The sequence below is a fragment of the Xenopus laevis genome, chromosome 1L (assembly GCF_017654675.1).
Source record: "Xenopus laevis strain J_2021 chromosome 1L, Xenopus_laevis_v10.1, whole genome shotgun sequence".
Taxonomy (NCBI): Eukaryota; Metazoa; Chordata; class Amphibia; order Anura; family Pipidae; genus Xenopus; species Xenopus laevis.
The window spans coordinates 183,631,594-183,654,490 of record NC_054371.1 but is presented as its reverse complement, the minus strand read 5'-3'; the positions used below and the strand labels follow the sequence as shown (position 1 = coordinate 183,654,490).

The window sequence follows — 22,897 nt, the reverse complement described above, 5'->3', positions numbered from 1 at the left end:
GGTTGCTCTGATGAAATCATATCCCTTCCTCTTGCATACTAGGCTACACTCTGTTCGTTTCTTGTAAGGAAATTATTACTATATTTGTAGCCCTTAATCGTTAAATGGGTGTTCATCTTAACTTTTAGTATGATGTGAAGAAAAATATTATGTGAGAATATGTAGTTGGTCTTCATTTTCTATTATTTGTGGTTTTTGAATTTGTTTAGCTTTTGTTAAGCAGCTCTCCAATGGTAGCTGGCAACTTGTGTAATACCTCATTACTCCCTGGAAGCCCAATTTAGAAAGATTTTGAAGCTTTAAAAGTGTCTAATTTATAATTTAGACAGTTGTTAATACATTTTTTTGTTTCTTTTTCTATAGCCTACACCTGTTGGACCTATCCATGCAGACCCTGCACTTTCATCAAACAGAGAAGCACATCAACATAGAGATAAAATGCAGCAAGCCAAAAATCAGGTAATCCTCCGCGCCTTTAATTCACATACACCCACTTGCTGCGATGTCAACTTCCTCAGATGTGTAATTGCAAATTAACAGATCTAATTTGTCAAGTAGTAACACAAGCTCTGGTGCTACATATATTGCTTGAGTTGCTAATTTATGACATCAACATGTTGTTCATTACTTTTGCTTCCTATACATTTTACATTAAGGGGCACATCTTTAGAGTGGCAGAACAGAATTCAAGCTAAAATACGTGTAGAGCGCATTGCATATTTCTAAAGCTCCATTGTAGTTGTTATGCCTGACTTAACATAATATAATGCTATCATTTTTTAAAACCATTACTTTAAGCTAATTAACATATTTATAAAGTTGTGTGTTTCTTTAACATTAGACTAATGGTACAATTTTTTTTTTAGACAATCTCATACTTGGTGTAACCCATTAAAGTCAATGAAACAAGTTCAGGCAGGAAAGATTTTCTGTTAAAGGAATTCGGTCATGATTTTTATATTTTTGTTTTTTTAACTGTAATATTGTTGTGGAGGCAGCCATCTCAGTGCATTTCTGATTCTGAGGTTTGAGAAGGAGCCAGCACTTCAGGATGGAGACAACTATTGTTTTTCTCCTTCCCATTGTTTTTTACCACAATCTAGGTTGTGCAGGATTTTTTCTGCTTTGTTGCTATTCTCCTGTCTACCACTAGGCTAGGGAGAGCCTTTAGCAGTACAAAGAAATCCTTCAGCAGAGGTGTCAGGTAGCTGCTATCTGGTTAGCTACCCATTGTTCTGTTGATAGGCTGCTGATGGAGAGGGAAGGGAGGGGTCGATATCACGCCAATTTGCAGTGCAGCTATAAAGAGTGACTAAAGAGAGCCTGTTTGCCATTTTTAAAAGCAGATTTCAGTGCAGAATTTTGCTATTGCAGCACTATTAGCTGATGCATTTTTAAAAAAAAAAGATTTCTCGTGATAGTATCCCTTTAAGTTTGGTTTATGTAAAAGCCATTGTTTACACTCCTTTATAGATATGCCATTTGACTTCTTTTGTATAACGTCTTTCTATTTTTTGTGTGTGTATGCCAGAATACTTTATATGGCTCTGTGGCATCTGGTTTTGATTCCTGGTGATAGCCTTTGTGTCATTTCTTTATGAGAATCCCTCACACCTGCATGCCCAACTTTTTATATCCAGTATGCTTTCTCATAGCTGGTAGAAGACCCCATCCAACACCAATCCTTTCCCCCCTCCTTCAGGCCTTTGGCCTGGAACTTGCTCACTACTGCAGCTGACCTATTATTGGGCTTATTTCCCTTCAGTGATGCATGTCACTTAAGAGGTCTGCATTTAATCACTGACTTTGCTAAGGTAGCTCTTCAAGCTGCTGGAGTGATGCTCCGTCTATAGTGCAATGTTGATGCATACAGCTCATGTCCGTAGTAACATAGAGGGAGCTCAGTATTGCACATGTGCTCTTCTAAAAGTCAAGCGTGCAAGGCATAGGGGCATGTAAATCAGAAGAATCCCACTTACTCTTTCATAAGGTAATTGTACGAGCTGAGACGCCCGATGGAGAACTTTATGCTTCAAAATATGTTGCGTCTACTCGTTCCTTCCTAAGGAGTAAAGTTTAGTTTATTATTTGGCAGTAGAAATCGATGACCATGGTTGTTTTTTTTTTTAAATATAGTTTAAGAATTGCTTTCATTTTCATTGCATATATTGTGCTTTTTATAAGTCTCAGAATTTTTCCAAGTATCATAATATGGAAGCATTTCATTTAAGGTTATTCTTATGTTTTGCCATCTCTGCACAATAGCTTATATATACACATGCACTTACTGTATAGTTTCTTAATAGCATAACTATTTGACAACTGGTGACCTATAAAAGTGCTGGTAAAATATCATCCAGTCCACATGTATAGAAACAAGAATTTATCCTGATAACTCAACAACCAGGTATGAGGCCAGTTTGACTTAAATTTCACAGATTGATCAAGTTTCAGGAGCTAGGGATTTTTTTATATTTGTTTTGCTAATCAACAACATAATGAAGAATGTATGAGTTTCAGCTTTCCCAATGAATATCCTTTAACTAAAATCCGTCTTCACTTTAGATCAAAAACATGTATCATGGTCATGAAAGCATCCATTGGTAGTGAACATGCCATGCCCATTACTGGTTATAGTGGGCAAAACGTGTATTAAACCTTATGCAGCATTTGGGAACCAAAATTAATTTTGTCAGTGCAATTTTTAAATAGGATCAAATTTTTCCAGAAAGGGGAAAGAAAGCGGAGTTAGGGGAGGGTGCTTACCTAAAATAATGCATGGATTTCATTCCCATTTATATTTAATAGCTGTTTGACTCTGGCCTTTCAGCTGTACGATCACTATTTCTCTAGGTCCCTTGGGGGAATGTATATACTGTACTGCAGTTGCATAAAACATCAGTTAGTCTATCTTGCTTCCTTTTGGCATGCTCCTCACACACACTTCTGTGGATATCTATTTATTTTAGCCATGCATCGGCATTTAAATCCGAGCTGTTTGCTGATAAGTTGTTATGGGTTCCTGCACTAGGGTAACAAGAGCGAGGCAGTATGAAGGGGCATGCAGCATAGTAGCCCTGACTGATGCAACAAGGGAAGATAAGGAATTGTTTTGTGAGCCATTGATCATAGCCCTCTTGCTGAATTGTGGAAACCTACATGCTTGTATGTCGGTAGACGCAAATATTTAAATTAATAATGTAGCAGCTGCATGAAAATAAGCCTTTTACTGTGTATACAGTTTAAGCAGAATATATTGTTTTAGTGGGGTCAGTGAACAATATACTGGGATGCTAGTCAGATATCAACTGCGTACTGATAGGGGAAGAACACCTAAAGGCAATTTCTGTTACTGTTTTTACATATAATATTATGATTGTTAGACTTCCGTTACATGGAAGCCCATTATCCAGAAAGGTCCAAATTACAGGAAAGCTATCTCCATAGACTACCTTTTAATCAAATTATTCAAGTTTTAAAAATAGTAAAATAGATTGTAGTTGAATCCTTATTGGAGGCAAAACAATCATACTGGGTTTATTTAATGTTTAAATTATTTTTTAGCAGAGATCCAAATTACAGAAAGACAACTTATCTGAAAAAACAACAGGTCACAAGCATTCTGGATAAGGTCCCATAGCTGTACATCACTTTATAGAGATTACATGTCCTTCACATCAGTCCCTGCTGCAGTGGAGCTAACAATCTCTATCGCATACACAACAGGCACACTGTAGTTCCTTACAGCATAACCGTGTTGCCTGTTACATTCACTTGAATGTGGGTGGCCGTGGTTGCATTGTGAAAATCTGTTTAAATCTAGGTTACTGCAGATTACAGATGACCAGACTGTAAGAAGCCATTTTCAGTTTTGCTGTTTTACTTACCATTTACTTAAAGAGTAGGTTAAATGTTAGTAATTTAGTTAAATGAACTAGTTGAGTAAGAAAATGACATTATTAAAGAATTTAAGGCTGACTGTTACATGGCCAAAACATTTATAATGCATTATCATTTCCAAACTCTTATAGGATATTAGAACACCTTTAAAGGCAGAATTTGTTTCCTTCTAACTTTTAAGGGCCAGTGAGGGAAACCATTTAAGATGCTTTGCATACATTTAAAGCAACAGTTTTGTTTTGTGTAAGAAATAATTTCATGAATTTTCATGAATGACATTACATTTTATTGCCACTAAGTAGAAGAACCATTGTATCTAAATCTAGAGCCCTGCAGGATTCTGCATGGCACTTTTCACTACTATTAAAGTTTCTTTTTTATATTAAAACTTCTGAAGCAATATCTTATGTTTGATAGTATAGGATACATAGTGTACGGTACTCAGCGTGAATGTGTTACTTGCATGAGTTGTGCCTCAACTCGGAATTGTATTTTCTTTTTGCAAAGAAACATGCATGTACACTAAATTGCTTTTAGGGAACATGGTAGATACAGAGCCTAGACTGTGCCATCATCAGTGCAGTTAAAAATAAGAAAATCTGCTGTTCCCAAGCTGTGAGGCTGAACCCTTGGGGGTGAACAGACCAGGAAATGGGCTCCTCAGCCAGAAGATCAGTTTGGGTGGAGGTGAATGTCTATTTACTGTGACAGAATTTCAGTTAGGGCAATGGCACGTGTTGTGACTTTGGGCAATTTTTTACTTAGTTGATCCAAGCAGGAAACAAAACACCCAGAATCAATCCAATTCATTTGAATGACAATACTGGCTGCTCTTGCCAGGCAGTCGTCACTAGGAAAAGCTACATGGTTTCTGAGCATCAATCCCTTGTCATGTGAGTGCTCCGTGAATAATGGTCAGATGAATGGTAAAGATTCCAAATGTAATGGCACACAGGGAGATTTGTTGCCCACGGTTAAATCTTTGCTATGCTGAAGACATTTTAGGCCAGTGGGACATTTTGACCACTGTGCTAGTCCATTGGAAAACCATGTCCACATCTCCTCACTTCTGATGATATGAAATCGAAAGTGCCCTGGCTGATACACACTGAGCAGTGACAAGTGAACGTCTGCGTATAATGCACTCGAGCTTTATGAAAATTTATCTGGATGCAAAGCCCCAGGTCTGTCTCTAAAGGGGGTCAGCCTTCTCGGCACTGTTACATAAACAATGTATATGTGTGAATTGTTCGCACTCACCAATTAAGATGGATGGCCTGGGTGCAGTGCCCCGAACCTGTAGCTTGGGTGAGATGCAAGGAAATCCTGAAATGAGCACACACTCCTGCAGCACAACCAGTACGGATAAAAATTCGTACTTAATTCCATTAATTAAAAAAAAAAGTCCTAATGCGTTTCGTATCTAGAGATACGTAATCAAAGGTACCAATGATTTCCTTGCTCATGAGCTCCACTGCCCTTTATCAATGTCCTTACCATTTTAATGTAGTGTGGCCCCCAAATATGTATTGTAATGAAAACTGGATCTAGTTGAACAGTGCTGCTTTAGGGTATACAGTGCACCCCTGTATAAAGTGGGGCCCACGTTTTTCAAAGCACTAATTACAAAAGAACAAGATCTAAGATTAATGTTAATTTCCTTATACAGTTGTTTACCAAAACAAATCATGACCTCTATCGTATAGTAAAACAATTCATCTGAAATGCCTGAAACATTTGGTTTCATGATTAATTATATATGTAGTTTATTTCACAAAAAGTACAAGTACGATTTATGAGCAGCAAATGTCTCGTTTTATATTTCATGTGATGTTTCTGTAGAATAAGTTCTGTTTCATCCCTCTTTTTCTTAATGGAAAAGCACCAACACCACTGTATTCTTCACAGTTTTATGTGCCCTGTTGCTCTATTTCAATCCCTTGGCTACACAGCAGTTCATCTGTATAAACTATATTCGAGCGTCTGAAGCAAACATCCAGTTTGCACCGCTAAAGAATTTATTATATCAAGTCAAATACTCTATAGCAGTATGCCTTATGGGTATTTCTTTTGTGGTTCTTTATTAATACTCACAGCACATATAATCTAGCTTCACTTGCGCATACTAAACTGGTTTGCTAGCGCTTTTACTAGGAACTAGTTTGCATGATCTTTTTTTTTTTTTTTTTTTTGCTCTAATTGTAGCTATATGTAGTTTGGCAAAATTTGCTTGCTGTGTTCTTGTGTTCTTTGATTTCTCATATTGTGACGATGCATGAGGTGTTTAATATGTTTTGGGTTTTTCTTCTTCCTCTTTCATGCATGCTTTATGCATTTTATAATGGGCAGTCGACAGACCACAGGGCAGCTTGGGACTCCCAGCAGGCCAACCCCCATCACCTAAGAGCTCACCTAGCAGCTGACAGACATGGTGGCTCGGTACAGGTATTTTCTGCTTCTTTGCATGTCTGACTTCTTGCACATCCTGTAAACCCAGAGTTTCCCTTAGACGCATTAGCATGGTTTTTGTTTGTAATATATATATATATGTATATGTGTGTGGCATGATTTATTTTATGTTTTTTCGGTCAAACGTTTTATGAATTGTTGGTATGATTACTAATGTTTCATGAAGTAGCACCTGCAAAAAAAACTAATATTTTTTTTTGTTTAGTATAGAGAAGGTAGACTAAAGGTGTCTAGTTATCTTAGTTAGATGGTGCACTAGTAGTCTTTCAGCCCAAAAACACAATTTAGAGCAGTGCTGACACTGTGAAGTATTTACGAGACAAGCCAGCATACTGTGGCAGGGTTTCTGGCTCTTTTCTGCTGCCTGGAAAGCACTTACGTGTGCCATCAGCTTCAAACTCCTCTTTACACAGCTCAACTTGCAGAATCTGTTTAGTTAATGCAGACCAACATTCTCCATCATATCATAATGTGCAAATGGAATGCCACAATAATATACAGGCAGAATTCAGTATTTCACACATTACTTTGTCGTTGGTTAGCTGCTACAAATGCCCTTCTGTTTTAGGCCTAGTTTGCCAAGGTTGGTATTGATTTATCACATACTTTGCTTCTGTATTTATTCCTTCTCCAAAAGTTTGGCAGATTCAGCTTCATTTATCACAGTGACAGTCTGCCTTTCCTTATGCGACTCTATCTTTGCACACAGAAAATATAAACCTATGTCTAGCATATGTAATCTCTGTATCAGGCTCCGTTAAGAACAAATAGGCATTTTCATTTTTGCATATAGAACATCTGAGTGTGTTACGTGAGGGAAAAACCTTGCTATTTGGGAGTTGTGCATCTAGCAGCTTGGGTAAGACTTCAACTTCAAAGTGGGTCAGTGACCCCCTTCATAGAAGCTAAAGAGAGAGATATCTAAATATATTTAATGTATCTTTAGATGTATGGAAAAACAATAGCCTGTAGATCATTATATTCACTGTACATAATACTTTTCACTTTTCTTAGGGAAAAGATAAAGAAGGGAGGGGGTTGCATCAACTGAGGTAGTTTTAGTGTCAAATAATGTCCGTAAAAGTAAGGTTTACGATAACTGGCTTCCAGATACCCTTGTATTTGCACAGCCATTGCAGATAAACAGACTCTACTCACAGATTATGCATCTGCAAGCAGTAGTATTAACATTAAGTAAAAGAAAGGTAGTCTGTTATTAGGCAGCCAGCAATTTATCTAGTTTGCTCATATTTTGTCATGTTTTTCAGGGTCACCCCATGGCATATATGTGAGTTGCATGTGTGACAAGGTTGCTTTAATGGATCCCAACAATCCCTCTTATCCCTCTTTCCTGGTCATAAACAGGAGAGGCCTCCAAAGATCTTGCTTTGGATTGGTTGGTACAGGTATGGGACCTGTTATCCAGAATGCTTAAGACCTGGGGTTTTCCAGATAAGGAATCTTTCCATAATTTGGATCTTCATATATTAAATCTACTAGTATATCATGGAGAGAGAGAGCGAGAGAGCGAGGGGTTTGGATCAAATACAAGGTACTACAAGGAGTCTATGGTAGACAGCCTTTCCATAATTCGGAGCTTTCTGGATAAAGGGTTTCCGGATAACTGATCTGGTACCTGTATCGCTTCATCACCCCCATGTATACTAGGTTCTTTATTTTAGTGTGAAAAAGATGGGTGCCCTAGGATCGTGTGGCCCTGCTGCAGCTTGCATTTAGATGGTTAATGGGAATGTCTCATTACCAAATCATTATACACATCAGTGCCTTATATACATATGTATGTATATATATATGTGTGTGTATATGGTGTATGTATGGATGTGTGTATATATATACTGTATATATACTGTATATATACTTATATATATATATATACATACATACATACATACATACATACATACATACATACATACATACATACATACATACATACATACATACATACATACACACACATCACTCATTTTCTTAGCAAAAAATAAAAAAAGGTCAATGTTTTAATCCCACACAAAAGGGATCTTTGTATTGTTGCTGTTTTCCCGCATACCTACCATTTTCCCTGTATCGAGCAACCAGTTGCAGCTGATTGTGAGCAAATCGAATGCCCCTCTTGGGACCTTGCAATAAGCGATCTGTAAATAAGGCTCTAAACGACTCCCTGTGAAGCTTCTGCTATTAGGAAGGATCATAATGCTACAGGTATTTCAAGGGAACCTGATACCATTTGTATTTTAAGTCATGCAAGTTTCTTTGCGACAGACAATACCTTCTTGTGACCAACATTTCTGTATTGAGAAGCTGTGATGCAAGCATTAACAGGAAAGCTTTTTCACCTACAGGACTTAATGATGAGAAGGCTTATTTTTTTAAACTCTGCATGGGAAGATGTTATGCTTTAATAGAGGATAGAATTATCTCTCTGCAAATTACAATATGATAATACCAATGTTTCAATAAATAATACATACAACATATATACGGTATTCTACAGTCTGGCCAACTTAACTATTTTTGTTTTCAGGGTGAGGTGTCAGGTGTTTTGGTCAGAAATAAATTAAGACACTACTGGGTCCAAAGCTGCTTCCAATATACATTAAACATTTTCAATGGTTTTAAAGTTGTTTATATATGTATTTGTAGTGGAAAGCAGAGTTGGTATACTCCTTTTCTGTTCTCAGGGTGTAACTATTGAGGAAGCAGACCCTGCACCTGCAGGGAGGCCCAGGAGGTATAGGGGCCCCATGAGGCCCTAATTCTTATACAATTTCAATAATACTTGTTAAAAAACGTCAACCTCTAAACCTTTTCAGGGCCTGAAAAATGATTTGTTGTGGGGCCCAGTAATATCTAGTTACACCCCGAACACACAGTGTAACAGGAGTCAGCTCTCCTCCAGTTTCTGAAATTAATTGTATAACACATGGCAGGGATGCTGGATGGAATTGGAAGCACAAACTGAAGGAAAAAATATATTTTATATTTTTAAAATTTTCTAAATGAGTTTTGTCAATGTACTGACATTTTAACTGCACTTGAAAAATACACATGTGCCATTAGTGTATGGAATATACTAGAGGTTCACTCTTCAATGCTATTGTCCTGGAAAGAGTTCTTAAAAGGGAAATATATACCACCTATACAACCAAATATAAAATGTTCTGAGCTCTCTTTTGAGCACTCTTATAATTTATATTAGATTTTTTTCTTTGCAGTAGTAGTTCAACACCGCTAGAATGTTCTCTGTTGGTGGCTGCCAAACAGAATGGCAAAAGTTTAATTTGTTGAAGCAGGAAACATATTCTCAACTTAGTTCCAAGGCTCAGCTGATCTGAACTGTTTTGGTTGTTAACCGGTATCCATTCTGCTTTTAGAATAAGAAGCTTTTATTCCCTGTGTACCTTCAGGTCGCAGTCGTGTAAACAGCAGAAGCATTACATTTTAAGATCCTGGTTATACAAGTGTTTTTGTTTGGAACAGGACAATTTCATGAAAATGTATAAAGTGAAACCTCAATTTTACATCCCCTGATTTTAATTTTGCCTTATTTTACATTATTTTGTGGTCCCACCTATATATTATTCATAATAAATTTCCCTGATTTTAAATTTTCCTGGATTTTACACCATTTTTTTCTGGTCCCCTGAAAAACACAAAATGGGTGTTCTACTGTATATTCCATGTAAGTTTAAATGATGTCTCTTAATTTTCATTGTAGAGCCAGTGTTTGTGATTAGTAATGCACAAATTGATTGTAAAAATCAAATAGTGATATATAGTGTATGTACACTTAACCTGCACCTTACCCATAACTCAATATTACATTTTTCTTTCAGCATTTTACAGATAGTTTTAGTAATCTTAATTACGGTGATGTAGCATTTGCATCTTAAAGGACCAGAAACAGAAAATTTTTTTTTTTAAGTTCAAAATCTACTCTACCCTTTTCCACCTGCAGATCTATCTCTCAGAAATGGTATTATGATTAATGCTTAATAAAAAAATACCATTAAACCATAAAACACAGCTTCCAGATGTACTCTGTCTTTCCCAAAAGGCAACTGCAAGATCCGATGTGCGCTGCCAGCCTTCTAAACTGGAAGTTAGTTTTGGCGGCTCTTCGGCATAATTTATTTCTGTAAAAGCAGGGGAGAGGTGAAGGAATGCACTCACGGATTTAGATGGGGTCTTCGTTAGTTTTTTGATTTATTGCTGACCAGTGTGCTGCTGCAGTCCGTCACTCGCCTGCTTTTACAGAAATATATGACCCCAAAGAAGTTACACTGCCCCCAGCCAAAACTAACTTCCGGTTTAGAAGACTGGCAAGGTGGAGATGTTGAGCAATGCACATCGGATCTTGCAGTTGCCTTTTGGGAAAGACAGAGTACATCCGGAAGCTGTGTTTTATAATGGTATTTTATTAAGCATTAATCATAGTACCATTTCTGAGAGATAGATCTGCAGGTGGAAAAGGGTAGAGTGGATTTTGAACTTGAAAAAAATTTGTGTTACTGGTCCTTTAATGCATACATTTTGAAATAGGTTCACAGTCTTTCTGCTTTTTTATTTTTTTCAGGTTGTAAGTTCTACAAACGGTGAGCTAAACACGGACGATCCAACAGCAGGGCACTCAAATGCACCGATCACAGCCCCAGCCGAGGTGGAAGTCCTAGATGAAACAAAGTATGTATGCTACAGGATCAGTAATTTCAACATTAAGAAATGGACTTTATTTATTTAGTTTATCCATAAGGCCCATGGCTCACAGGGCATTCTGTGCTTTCAGAGTACACAGGAATCCAAAAAGGGCATTTTTGACTTTTGCTATTCTCAAGGTCAGAATTGCTGCCAGAATGCCTCTTTATGTTAAGGGCTTAAGGGGGGTATCTGAAGTCGACCGTGCAGTGATGATTTTATGTTCTCAAGTATTATTTATACATAATACTGTGTTTTACCAATTAGAAATCATTGCAATCATTCTCTTGGCAATGTAGTTGCATGGAGTTTATGACCAACGGCAAATTTCAAAAAATTGGTTCCTTTATTTTCCCAGAATTCTAAACCTCTTGTGCATTCGTCAGATGAAATAATAACACCATTAAAACCTTTGCAAGGGAACCAAGAAAATACACTTCTCTGTTTTAAAGCTCAGTAATAGGTAGCAAGAAGAACAGCCTTTTTCTGCAGGTTCAGTGAGTCACATATTTAACTACAAACTCTTTTGGAAAATAACTTACCAGATACATCAAAAGGCACCATTTATTTTCATGTAGTGTATACCCTTTGTAATGCAATTTTTGGAAGTGGGAAAAAAATATATTTGCAAAAAAATATATATAGCGATAGATACAGATATATAGATACATATAGAGATGGGAACATATAGATACAGATCTAGAAAGATATTTATTTTATATTAACCATTTTACTATTTGTTGTTGTGGTGAAGAAATCGTTTAGGGCACACTGAATGGGCCATAAGTTAAACAGTCCTGATTTAGTCTATGGGACTGAATACAGTTGAAGAAGAAAATATTTTAAGCAACTGCCATATACCCAGAGTATATGTGTGCCATATGCTTATATGCATCAATTAACCATTGTCCTTTTAAAATCTCTATGAAATGTTTAAGTATATGCTTTTAATGAAGATTGTGTTGCGTAATGTGGCTAAGCGTCTGTTTCTCTCCTTTTTCCCTTGTGCCCTCCCTGCACATAGCTGCCAGAAAGTGTTGAACATGTGGTGAGTTGCCCTAATGCAGACGCAAGCAGAACAAGCTCCTTTGAGCAGTCATCTATTTCTGACAAAAAATTCAGAATGAAAAAAAAAAATCTAATTTATTATTAGTATATCCCTTTCAGTCGGGTATAACTTTCTAATGTAAATCTGATCATCTATGCTTTCTAGGAGCTGTTCTGTCTGCAATAGTTTGTTTGTGCCAGTGGCTTGTATCAAGAGTATGTGCTACACACAGTGTATGTCCCCACACTTGCCACTTGTCTGATCATTTGAACTGCCATTCAAGTTATTAGAAAAGAAAGCTGGGATCATTTCTTTATTACTGATACGTAAGCCAACAATGCGGCTCATTTATAAACACTAGGCAAATTTGCACCTGGGCAGTTACCCATAGTAACCAATCACTGACTGGCTTTTTTTCAGGCAACTGGCGGTTGAACAATGAAAGTAAACATTTGCTTCGTTGCCCTAGGTTACTGCCAGGTTCAAATTTGCCCAGTGTTTATAAATGAGCCCTGTTGTGTTCAGAACTAATGATTTAAAAGTGTCTTTAACCACCCACTCTGTATGCATACCTATTTTACCCTTTTATTTTAGTTTTATGCTGTATTACTTTTATTTTATTTTAACTCCTCCTTGCAATCTCATGGGCCTATAATATAAATTGATTGTATATACATATATCGATATACATTTACATTTTATTTGGAGTATCTTACCCTGCAATTTCTAATGCAAGTGCAATGTACAAAGTGCTAAAATGGACACATATTGCCATTTTAGTTTTACCCACAATGCGCTTATATATAGTTTTCACCTGTAATCCAATTTAATCTTTAAAGTCACCCTGTAAAATGCTGCAGAAGAGATGTTGATGCTATGTTGATAATATAATTTGCCCAACTAGCTTAATGTAATGGGGTACTGTATTGCTCTTCATCCTTCATCAGTATAAGACCAGCTCCTTTAGTAGTGCATACAGGACATATGCCTAGAATAATGACGCAAATAGAGGGTCAACTGACCAAAAATCACCTTTTTGTTTTTTGTATTTTTGGGTAGCTGCTCTGTGCTTTTTCAATCCCAAACAGAGCCAGACAACCAAGCAAGTATAAAAAGTGAAAAAAAGACACATTGGGTGTAGAATCCATGGTAAATGGATTCTTATTGCACTGGATCAGGCTTCGGCCTAAATCAGCCCTTGAAGAGCATTTACAGGAGAACTAAACCTTAAAAATTATAAATATAGCTAGAACTGGCATGTTTTGTATACTTCACCAGCGTAAAGGTTCTGCACCAGCATCGGAAATGATACATGATACAATTTGCTCCATTGCCAAGTCTTAAAGTCTCCGTGGTGACTTCTAATCTCCTTATTAATTTTTAGTTTGGTTTCAATCATCTCTTAAAATATAAGAATAATTGTTTTAGACAAAGTAACCATAATGAACCCATATATGAAACCTTCATCTGTCAGAATATTAGCAAACTGGCAGTTTGTCAGCAGCTAGGAGACTTTAAGAAGATTTTGTGATCTATAGGTCAACAACATATTCAGACTGTAGGTTAAAAACTTGTATGTTAATATATTGCACTTGCCTTAGGATTTGCCTTATTAAATAGGCAGGTGACAGTTGTAAGAACATGATAAAACATATTGTTTTGGATATCCCCTTGAATATTAATGATTATACGTGGGTTTCTCCCTCTGAGATCCAAGAATACAATGAAATGATAGCTGCACAAAAGCATAATTTCAAAATATGTTATTGTGGTCACTGTTGTAATTTCTGTTATATTCTGATCTTCTGACATAATTCCTTATTTGTGCCTTTTTATAGACATTATAGACATTAGTCATGGTCCTCAATAGCCTTAAACCACAGTGCCACGTGCTAAAGGAAGTATTGATACATTGCATAGTAGTGATGCACATATAAGATTTCACATTTGTGGCGATAAAAGGTGGCACTAATAGCGCCGGTGGTACTATTTTAAGGGTCTTTAATTATGAGTAAATATATTTCTTTAAAAATCATAATTTTTTGTTTTAACTTGAGTGGCAGATCAATACATTGCTAGACATTCTTTTTCACTCCCTCTTCAAAAGCAAGCTCTCAACTTATGATTTCAGCATTTTGTAAAAATGTAAATATCATAACATGCATTTTTTTATGTGTGTACTTTTTTTCCTCACTATTCTATTACTCAAGAAAGTACATTTTACATTTTCTATGGGACGATTTATCAAAAGTTGTGATTAAAAAAATAGATAGTTTGATTATGATAAGAAATTTTGTGAATTAAGAAAATTAAGGTTTTCCCACAATTACTGTATGTCCAGCAGTTTTTTTTTTTTCAAGTCGTCATGCCAGTGGTTTTTTTTTTTTTTCTACAAAGCTTTTAGGAGCGCAAAGCTGCCAAAATCCATTCAAACTAATTGGTGTGTCACCCCACTCATGAGAATTCTACTCAAAGTGCTTATGGGAACCTTACTCAAAGTCAAATGACAAAAACCCAAGAGCCCAAGAAATAAGAAATATTCAGTAATATTTCTTGCGAATGGGACACATTTGTAAAAATTTTGGGGTTTTTTTCTATTTTTGATAAATCTGCCCTTAGGAGAATGAGTTGATTTTTTTTTAAGTTGAGAGAGATGCTTAGAATATCAGTTTCATTGCATCCAGTGCTCTGTATTCATGCTCTACCTGTATTTGAGTTACTTTCCCTATTTGCTGTTAAGTCATCGTAATCTGAACATATTCTCACATTCAGTGTGTCCATTTTGAACAGCTAGAATTAAAGTTTAGATAACGGTATATAGTATTTTAAAACTAACACTGGCCTTTTACATATGTGTGAATTGTACTTAGGCATTTTGAATACATATAACATCTTAAACTAGTATTGTTTCAAGACTGAGAGCTTTTAATATATAGTAAAGCTGAACAAAGTTTTATAGTGCTGTTGTGAACCAGCCTTTTGTTCAACTTCTGCTTAAAATGTATGGTCATTTAGAGATGGTGTATTGCATTTTAGTTAGAATATTATTATTAACATGTATTTTTACAGCACCAACATACAGTATTATTATAATCAACATGTATTTTTACTGCATCAGCATATTTTGCAGCACTGTGGCTGCGAAACATATTTACCAGCTCCTGGCAGAACTTTAATGATTGCATCATGACATTTACCTGTGCTTCCTTCATTACATTTTTAACAGTCAAACTACCAAATGCGATGAAGGAATAAAAATCTACATGCATGAACCCCTGTTATTTTATGGTAGCTTTCCTCTGTATTCTGAGAAGGGCAGTGGAGGCAGCACTATACTTTAAAAAGTCCATTCTCATTCACCTAATTTCGGGTTCAGAATGGTTCAACGATGGTTCAGTGAATAGCACCTGTGCTGAACATACTTAGTTCCTCATTGTAAAATATGGTTTTTGATATTTTTTACACTAAACAGGCAACTTCTGAAAGTAAATTAGCATTGTACCTTTTGTTTTTTCAAGAACAGTTAAAACAAATCAGATGTCCACCTTAACTCAGAAGCCCTCTGTATGAGATGCTACTCTTTATCTGAAAACCAGCCGCTGCTGGAGATTGGAGGAGTTCATTTTTTTGCAGAGGGGTTGAACGGATAATTTGCTTTGATTTTGCTTGTCTTGTCGAAATGGTGGTATATTACCCCATTATATAAATGCTCCTATCAACATTTAAGGTTAAGAACAATGTCCACATATGGTTAGCTTTTGCACAGAGACAATATAGGACAGTTCCCCTCACAGTATTAAGTGAAAACATTTAGATTATCAACTTTCTTTGCAAAATAATAAACTTATGTGCATATTGGCACACACAGCATTTTATCTGAGCATCCAAATTATTTGAATTTTGAAGTAGGCAATGTTCACTTAGAAAGTTTCATGTTCTAAAATGGTTTAGGCTAGTGCCATGCTATGAGGATCTTGGCCTTTGTTTCTCCACAGGCTGAGAATCTGTTCCTCCAATGCTGCTCTGCCTGCATCAGGAAACATTGCCTTCACTCAGGTGCAGGCAGATGTTATTTCAGCTCAAAATTTTGGGTTACAAAGCAGAAATCCAGAAATCTGCTGCAGTTGAGAGTAGGCAATGTTTCCAGGAGCAGACAGAGCAGCGGAGGAACGGATCCTGCTTTTTTCCCCGCAGGCCGAGATCCTCATTGTGTGGCACTTGCCTTAGAATTTTGAGCTGGTTGTGTCTTCATGTTTGCAACTAGTAACCTGCAGAACAGAATGGGACTTTTAAACACATAGCAACTTATTGTAGGTAGAACCAAATCCTAGTTGTGCAAATATAGCAAACCAGTTCATTTATAGACATACCCGTGTCTCTGTCAAATATAACAACTTTACTTGAGAAATGGAACACAAAGTTATGTGTTAGGCGCAATAATTTATACTGCATGTGGCACACACACACACACATGAGAATAGGAATGCCTGAAAGACTGCCCTTGCATTATTTCATGAATACCCATCTGTCACTCTTATTGCCCTCGCCAAGGCTGCTTTTCATTTCCCATTTATTCTTTTGCAGGTGCTGTTGCTTTTTCAAGAGAAGGAAAAGGAAAACTATTCAACGCCACAAATGACTCTGGAAACGTACGACCACGTTTTTCTTTTCTACCCTTTTACAGAAAACGATCATGTTCCCATGCTTTAGTTTGGTTGTTTTACATTCTTTATTTCAATGTCTAGAAGCTTTAAAATGTTGTCAATATAGGATGATTTCAGTGGACCAATGATGTGGTACAAACAAGAATGGCTGTCTTCAGCCAAGTATAGTTACAACATCTTGTCAGTTGCAAGGTGTCTGCTGAAAGCTATTTACAAACAAATAGTGGGAAAAAATAAGTTTGCTAAAGCTTTAAAATAACACACTAAAGTCTTACCCGTAGTGATTTACTGGCAAAGGATTAAAGTATTACATGAATGGTACTGCAATAATTAGTCATTAGCATTACCTTTCTCTTTATCATAAAATGGTACAGCCACTGCCCAGAGGTACAGAGGAGAAGATCCGAGTTCAGAATTGATTAAAACTGTGTAAATGTGCAACAACTGTGTGTGCTGCGGCACAACATTTGCATTGTACCTCTTGCAGGGATAGAGAGAAGCAGAAGCATTTATAATTGTGCAACATCTCCTAAATATATATGCTGTAACATGTGCTTCATGGTAATATGGTTAGACAACGTGAGTTAAAACTTCCACAGTCGACGAATTATATGTAATATATATGTGAAGAAGAAAAAAAAAACACTAATGAGGAGTTAAGGGTTCTGCGGCCATAAATTATGCAAATGGGAGCTGTGCAACACATGGCATACTGCTTGCTACATGCGAGCGTTATACTCCGTTAACTGAATCTTTTGGATGCGTTGTAGTTGTATATAGATAATTCTTCTCTTTGTCAGGGAGCAGCAAATTGGATTGGTCACTGCCTTCTGTATGGCTACAGTTAGCCGGTGCTTTCAGATTTCTCACCTGAATGCTCAAATTGTAGTAGCTAATAACAAAAGCATTAGTTGGCACTTCCTTGCTACCCGTTAGTCTTTTGAAGTGTCTGCATTATAGGAAAACAAGTATATGGCATGCCCCTTTTCTCCAGTTTGTATCATAAACACAGAAGATAGCTTCACAGGCCAGAAAGGCTGTCGTCATACAGAACCAAGTAACTTCTCAATGAGGAAGCCCAGATAACTGTGCAATGGTCACATTAAAAGAATGGACTGTATTTTCAAGGGAGTTTTGAAGGAAAGTGACTAGAACAAATATCATGACCATACTTTTTGGTTAATTTAAATCAAAAGGAAAATATCCAAAAGTCTCCTGGGGCGAATTCGTCATTTTTGTTTTCTATCAGTGCACGCCTTACGGCTAACTTATTTATTTTTACGTCTTGTTTATGGTAACATAAAATGTGTATTTCAGAATATGTAAATGCACATCTTTGCATTCATTATTGCATTTACAGGGATTTTAAATGTAATTTGTAATTTATTTTGTTAACAACCAGGAGTGCAGTGCTTATTTTCATGGTCTATGCGCTCACATAAAACTCACAAAAAATACTGATCTGGTGTTTTTGTTTTGTTTCTTGGTTCCCCCCCCCCTTTTTTTGTTACATTGGTCAAATTACGGAACTCTGCCCTTAAGTCATTTAAAATATGCATATGGTCTGCAGGTTTTTTCACGCCTTGTTTCTGTTGATATCTTACCACTCAAAAATTATATATACTTACATATATAAATATATATCTATTTTTTTCATTATGGAAAGTGAAAGAAGATTTGTGGCCATTCTAATGTGAAATCACTTCTGTCTCTACAGTATTTGACCAAATTTTGTTGCACCATATTGTAAATACATGCAGCAACTTGTGTTTCTTATGATACATCTGTTTATTTTGTTTCTCAATAGATATTTTTTTCCTTTGGGGGGGATGGGGTGGGAGGCGGCAGTTTGGCCTGTACAGTGTTTATATGATCTGAACTTATCAAACATAACAAGAAAAAAATGTATAGTAATCCAATGTGGACTTCAAATATTTAAAATACAGTACCCTTTATTTGCTGCAAAGACCAGTATGTAGACATTTTGCTTTTTAGCAATATTTAAGTGCTCCATTTACTGCCTTGACAGGAGAATGACCTCCATGGCAGCACAAACTGGTCAACAATAGGTAATGCAGGTATGTTCAGGTTAAGCCAACAATTCTTCGCATTTTTAAGCTTTTTCCCCATCTATACTAATGAAGTCAACATTGCCTGAATGTTTAAATAATAAAATACATCCCTGTTTAAAAAGTATGTAACTGAAGAAATAAAAAATAAAGGTAGTTTTTTTTTTAATTAGTTTTTGTTTCCTTTAATTGTATGAAGTATTTCTTTTATTGTTTGGACAAAATTCTTTTCAGCCTTTAGATTTGGTATCTTGAAAGAAAACTGTTTGAGTGTTTTGTTCCAAAACTACCAATGTTTGTTTTAACTTGGTGTTTTTTAACTGGGGGGGGGTTACTTTTTATTGGAGACCCTTACCACCTTTTCCCCTAATTTTATTGGGGGGCCCTGACCACCAATGTTTTCTTTTTAGCTTGTGTGGGTGGGGGCGATTGGTCGCCAATGTCACACGTATACAGGTATGGGACCTGTTATTCAGAATGCTCGAGATTGCTCCGGATAACGGATCTTTCCAAAATTTGTATCGTCATACCTTAAGTCTACTAGAAAATAATGTAAACATTAAATAAACCCAATAATCTGATTTTGCTCCCAATAAAGACTAATTATATCTTACTTTGGCTTAAGTTCAAGGTTCTGTTGTATTATTACAGAGAAAATGAAATCAAATTTAAACATTTGGATTGTTTGATTCTAATGGAGTCTATGGGAGATGGCCTTTCCATAATTTGGAGCTCTCTGGATAATGGGTTTCCAGATAACCAATCCCATACCTGAAGTGGCTGGGCTGCTTTTTTTCTCCCAGTCCAGCCCTGCTTGGAGACACTGTACTTATAACAGAACATTAACTGAGGAACAGATCTTACTGAGACTCAGCATGGTACCAATGGGGCATGGGCAGGAAACTTCCTCCAGGTGAAGAGTTTATATTACCCTGGGGAAAGTGTGGTTCTGAGCTGTTTAATGGAACACACAGCAGGGATTTGGGGCTCATTTATAAACACTGGGCAAATTTGCACCTGGGCAGTAACCTATGGCAACCAATCAAATGTTTGCTCTCATTGTTCAACCTGCAGCTGGCTGAAAAAAGCAAGTAACTGATTGGTTGCTATGGGTTACTGCCCAGGTGCAAATATGCCCAGTGTTTATAAATGAGCCCCACTGAGTACAGATTAAACTAGCATTCAGGAACACATGAAGATTCCAGCACAACACACAGGAAACCCAATTGAACTGGCAATGTTGTGGGTCGTCCCTGAGATAAAAAAAACATTTTCTTTCTATTCACATTTTCACCAGTGGAAAACATTTGTAAGATGTAAGGAAATATCCCTGTATTTATCATTTTTACCCAACATTAGAAAAATATGTGAAAAAAGAGTGGTAAATTTCCCACTGCATTGCTTTTTACTTGGTTGATTTTTGAATTTTTGGGAAATTGTTTCACCTATAGCCAGTGAGATCTTCAACTTCTCAAAGCTGGAAAATACTTCCTGAAAATGCTTTGATAGAGAGATTTTTTAAATATATTACTAAAAGCTATTTGTAACAAGTTATGTGCAGTATATGGAATTCATTGAGATATCTACTTTCCAAAAAATGAGTAGAGGGTAGTGTATGATGTGGCCTTGTAAATCTAAAGTAAAGATCAAATGTATGCATATACATCAGAGCTGTGGAGTCTGGAGCAATTTTGGGTATCTGGAGTCGGAGTCGCCAAAAATGTACCAACTCCTAATAACTACTGTAAGTACAAACACTGAAAATAATTAAATCCGATTTAAAGGCAACTTTTAGCATGTTATAGAATGGCCAGTTTTAAGCAACTTTTCAAGTGGTTTTCATTATGTATTTTTTATAGTTATTTGTCTTTTTCTTATGACCCTTTCAGCTTTCAAATGGCCGTCGCTAACCCCTTCTAAATTGCAAATGCTCTGTAAGGCTACAAATGTATTGTTATTGCTGATTTATATTACTCATCTTTCTATTAAAGGGATCCTGTCATCGGAAAACACGTTTTTTTCAAAATGCATCAGTTAATAGTGCTACTCCAGCAGAATTCTGCACTGAAATCCATTTCTCAAAAGAGCAAACAGATTTTTTTATATTCAATTTTGAAATCTGACATGGGGCTAGACATTTTGTCAATTTCCCAGCTGCCCCCAGTCATGTGACTTGTGCCTGCACAAGAGAGAAATGATTTCTGGCAGGCTGCTGTTTTTCCTTCTCAATGTAACTGAATATGTCTCAGTGGGACATGTGTTTTTGCTATTGAGTGCTGTTCTTAGATCTACCAGGCAGCTGTTATCTTGTGTTAGGGAGCTGCTATCTGGTTACCTTCCCATTGTTCTTTTGTTTGGCTGCTGGGGGGAAAAAGGGAGGAGGGATGATATCACTATAACTTGCAGTACAGCAGTAAAGAGTGATTGAAGTTTATCAGAGCACAAGTCACATGACTTGGGGCAGCTGGGAAATTGACAATATGTCTAGCTCCATGTCAGATTTCAAAATTGAATATACAAAAATCTGTTTGCTCTTTTGAGAAATGGATTTCAGTGCAGAATTCTGCTGGAGCAGCACTATTAACTGATTCATTTTGAAAAACTTTTGTTTTCCCATGACAGTATCCCTTTAAGGCCTCTCCTATTCATATTCCAGTCTCTTGTTCAAATCAATGCATGGTTGCTAGGGTAAATTGGACCCTAGCTACCAGACTGCTTAAAATGCAAATTGAAGGGCTGCTGAATAAAAAGCAAAATAACTCAAAAACGTTAAATAATAAAAAATGAAAAGCAAATGCAAATTGTCTCAGAATATCCCTCTCTTCATCATACTAAAAGTTATCTCAAAGGTGAACAACCCTGTGAAGAAGGATGTGGTAGCATCCTGTTTCTAAGAACAATTTATAATTAGAATAATTTTGGATTGTATTTAGTAGCTATTCTATAGCTATATGGCAGGTTCAATTTATATGTAAGTTGTTGTAGTTTTTCCAATTGTTTTGGGTTTCTGTGATTCAACTTTGACTTCCGTTTTGAGTTATCAAAAGATATCATTTATATTTTTGAGCTTTGGAAGTGATAAAATGTTTAGTATGTTGTGTACTGAACTTTTTTCAATCAACATGAAAACTACATTAGTACATTAAAGGATCAGTAACGCCCAAAAAAAAAGTGTTTAAAAGTAATTGACATAATATGCTGTTAGAATGCACTTGTAAAAGCAGTGTTTGCTTCAGACAGACTACTATAGTTTATATAAACAAGCTGCTGTGTAGCAATGGGGGCAGCCATTCAAGATGGCAAAAAGAAGAAAAGGCCAGCAGAAAGAATCCCAAGGCACACAGGATAATTACAAGCAAGCTGCCTTGCGTGTTTATTGCGAAGTGCAAGTGTTGCACTTCGCAATAAACACGCAAGGCAGCTTGCTTGCAATTATTGGGGGTGCCTCTCGGGGTGCCTATTTTTTTTTTTTTTTTTAAACCCTCCCCACCCTCTGTCACGGATTTCCACATGAAATCCAGTGACACTGGTGAGGGGGCTAAAGAATGGGGAAGTGACGTCACGCGCACAACGTGCTGACGTCACTTCCGCTGAATACATTGCGTGATGTCAGCATGCATGATGTAGGGGCGGCATCAGACCTAAATACAGCCCTGCAGGTTAATTGCACATAACAGATAAGCTCTGGCCAATACAATGGTGTTTTAGCCGTTATCTGCTATGTAACCTGTGCCTTTTTCCCAGCTTGAATGACTCCCCCCATGGCTACACAGCAGCTTGTTTATAAACAATAGTATTCTTTCTGAAGGAAACACTCAGCTTTTACAAGTGCAGAGCAACAGTACATTATATTTTAAGTACTTTGTTACACATCCAGTTTTTTGTACTGCTGTTCCTTTAACAGAGGAGTCAGAGGTACCATAAACTGAGGAGTCGAAGGATTTATGTAGTGACTCCACAGCCCTGATACACATTATAATTGTTGATTACAAAAATAGAATGACATAGAAATCCAAAAAGCTGATAATACT

General features: G+C 36.6%; 1 protein-coding gene across 1 annotated transcript in view; it reads left to right on the top strand.

Annotated features, from left to right (window-relative positions):
- Window positions 1-19,035, top strand: part of csnk1g3.L (casein kinase 1 gamma 3 L homeolog) — an 84,649-nt gene extending 65,614 nt beyond the window's left edge. Inside the window, 4 exon segments of the mRNA NM_001097128.1 lie at window positions 364-459; window positions 10,967-11,073; window positions 12,110-12,133; window positions 16,718-19,035. Of these exon segments, the coding sequence (NP_001090597.1) occupies window positions 364-459; window positions 10,967-11,073; window positions 12,110-12,133; window positions 16,718-16,772 (282 nt within the window). The 3' untranslated portion in view covers window positions 16,773-19,035.
- The last annotated feature ends 3,862 nt before the right edge of the window (window positions 19,036-22,897 follow it).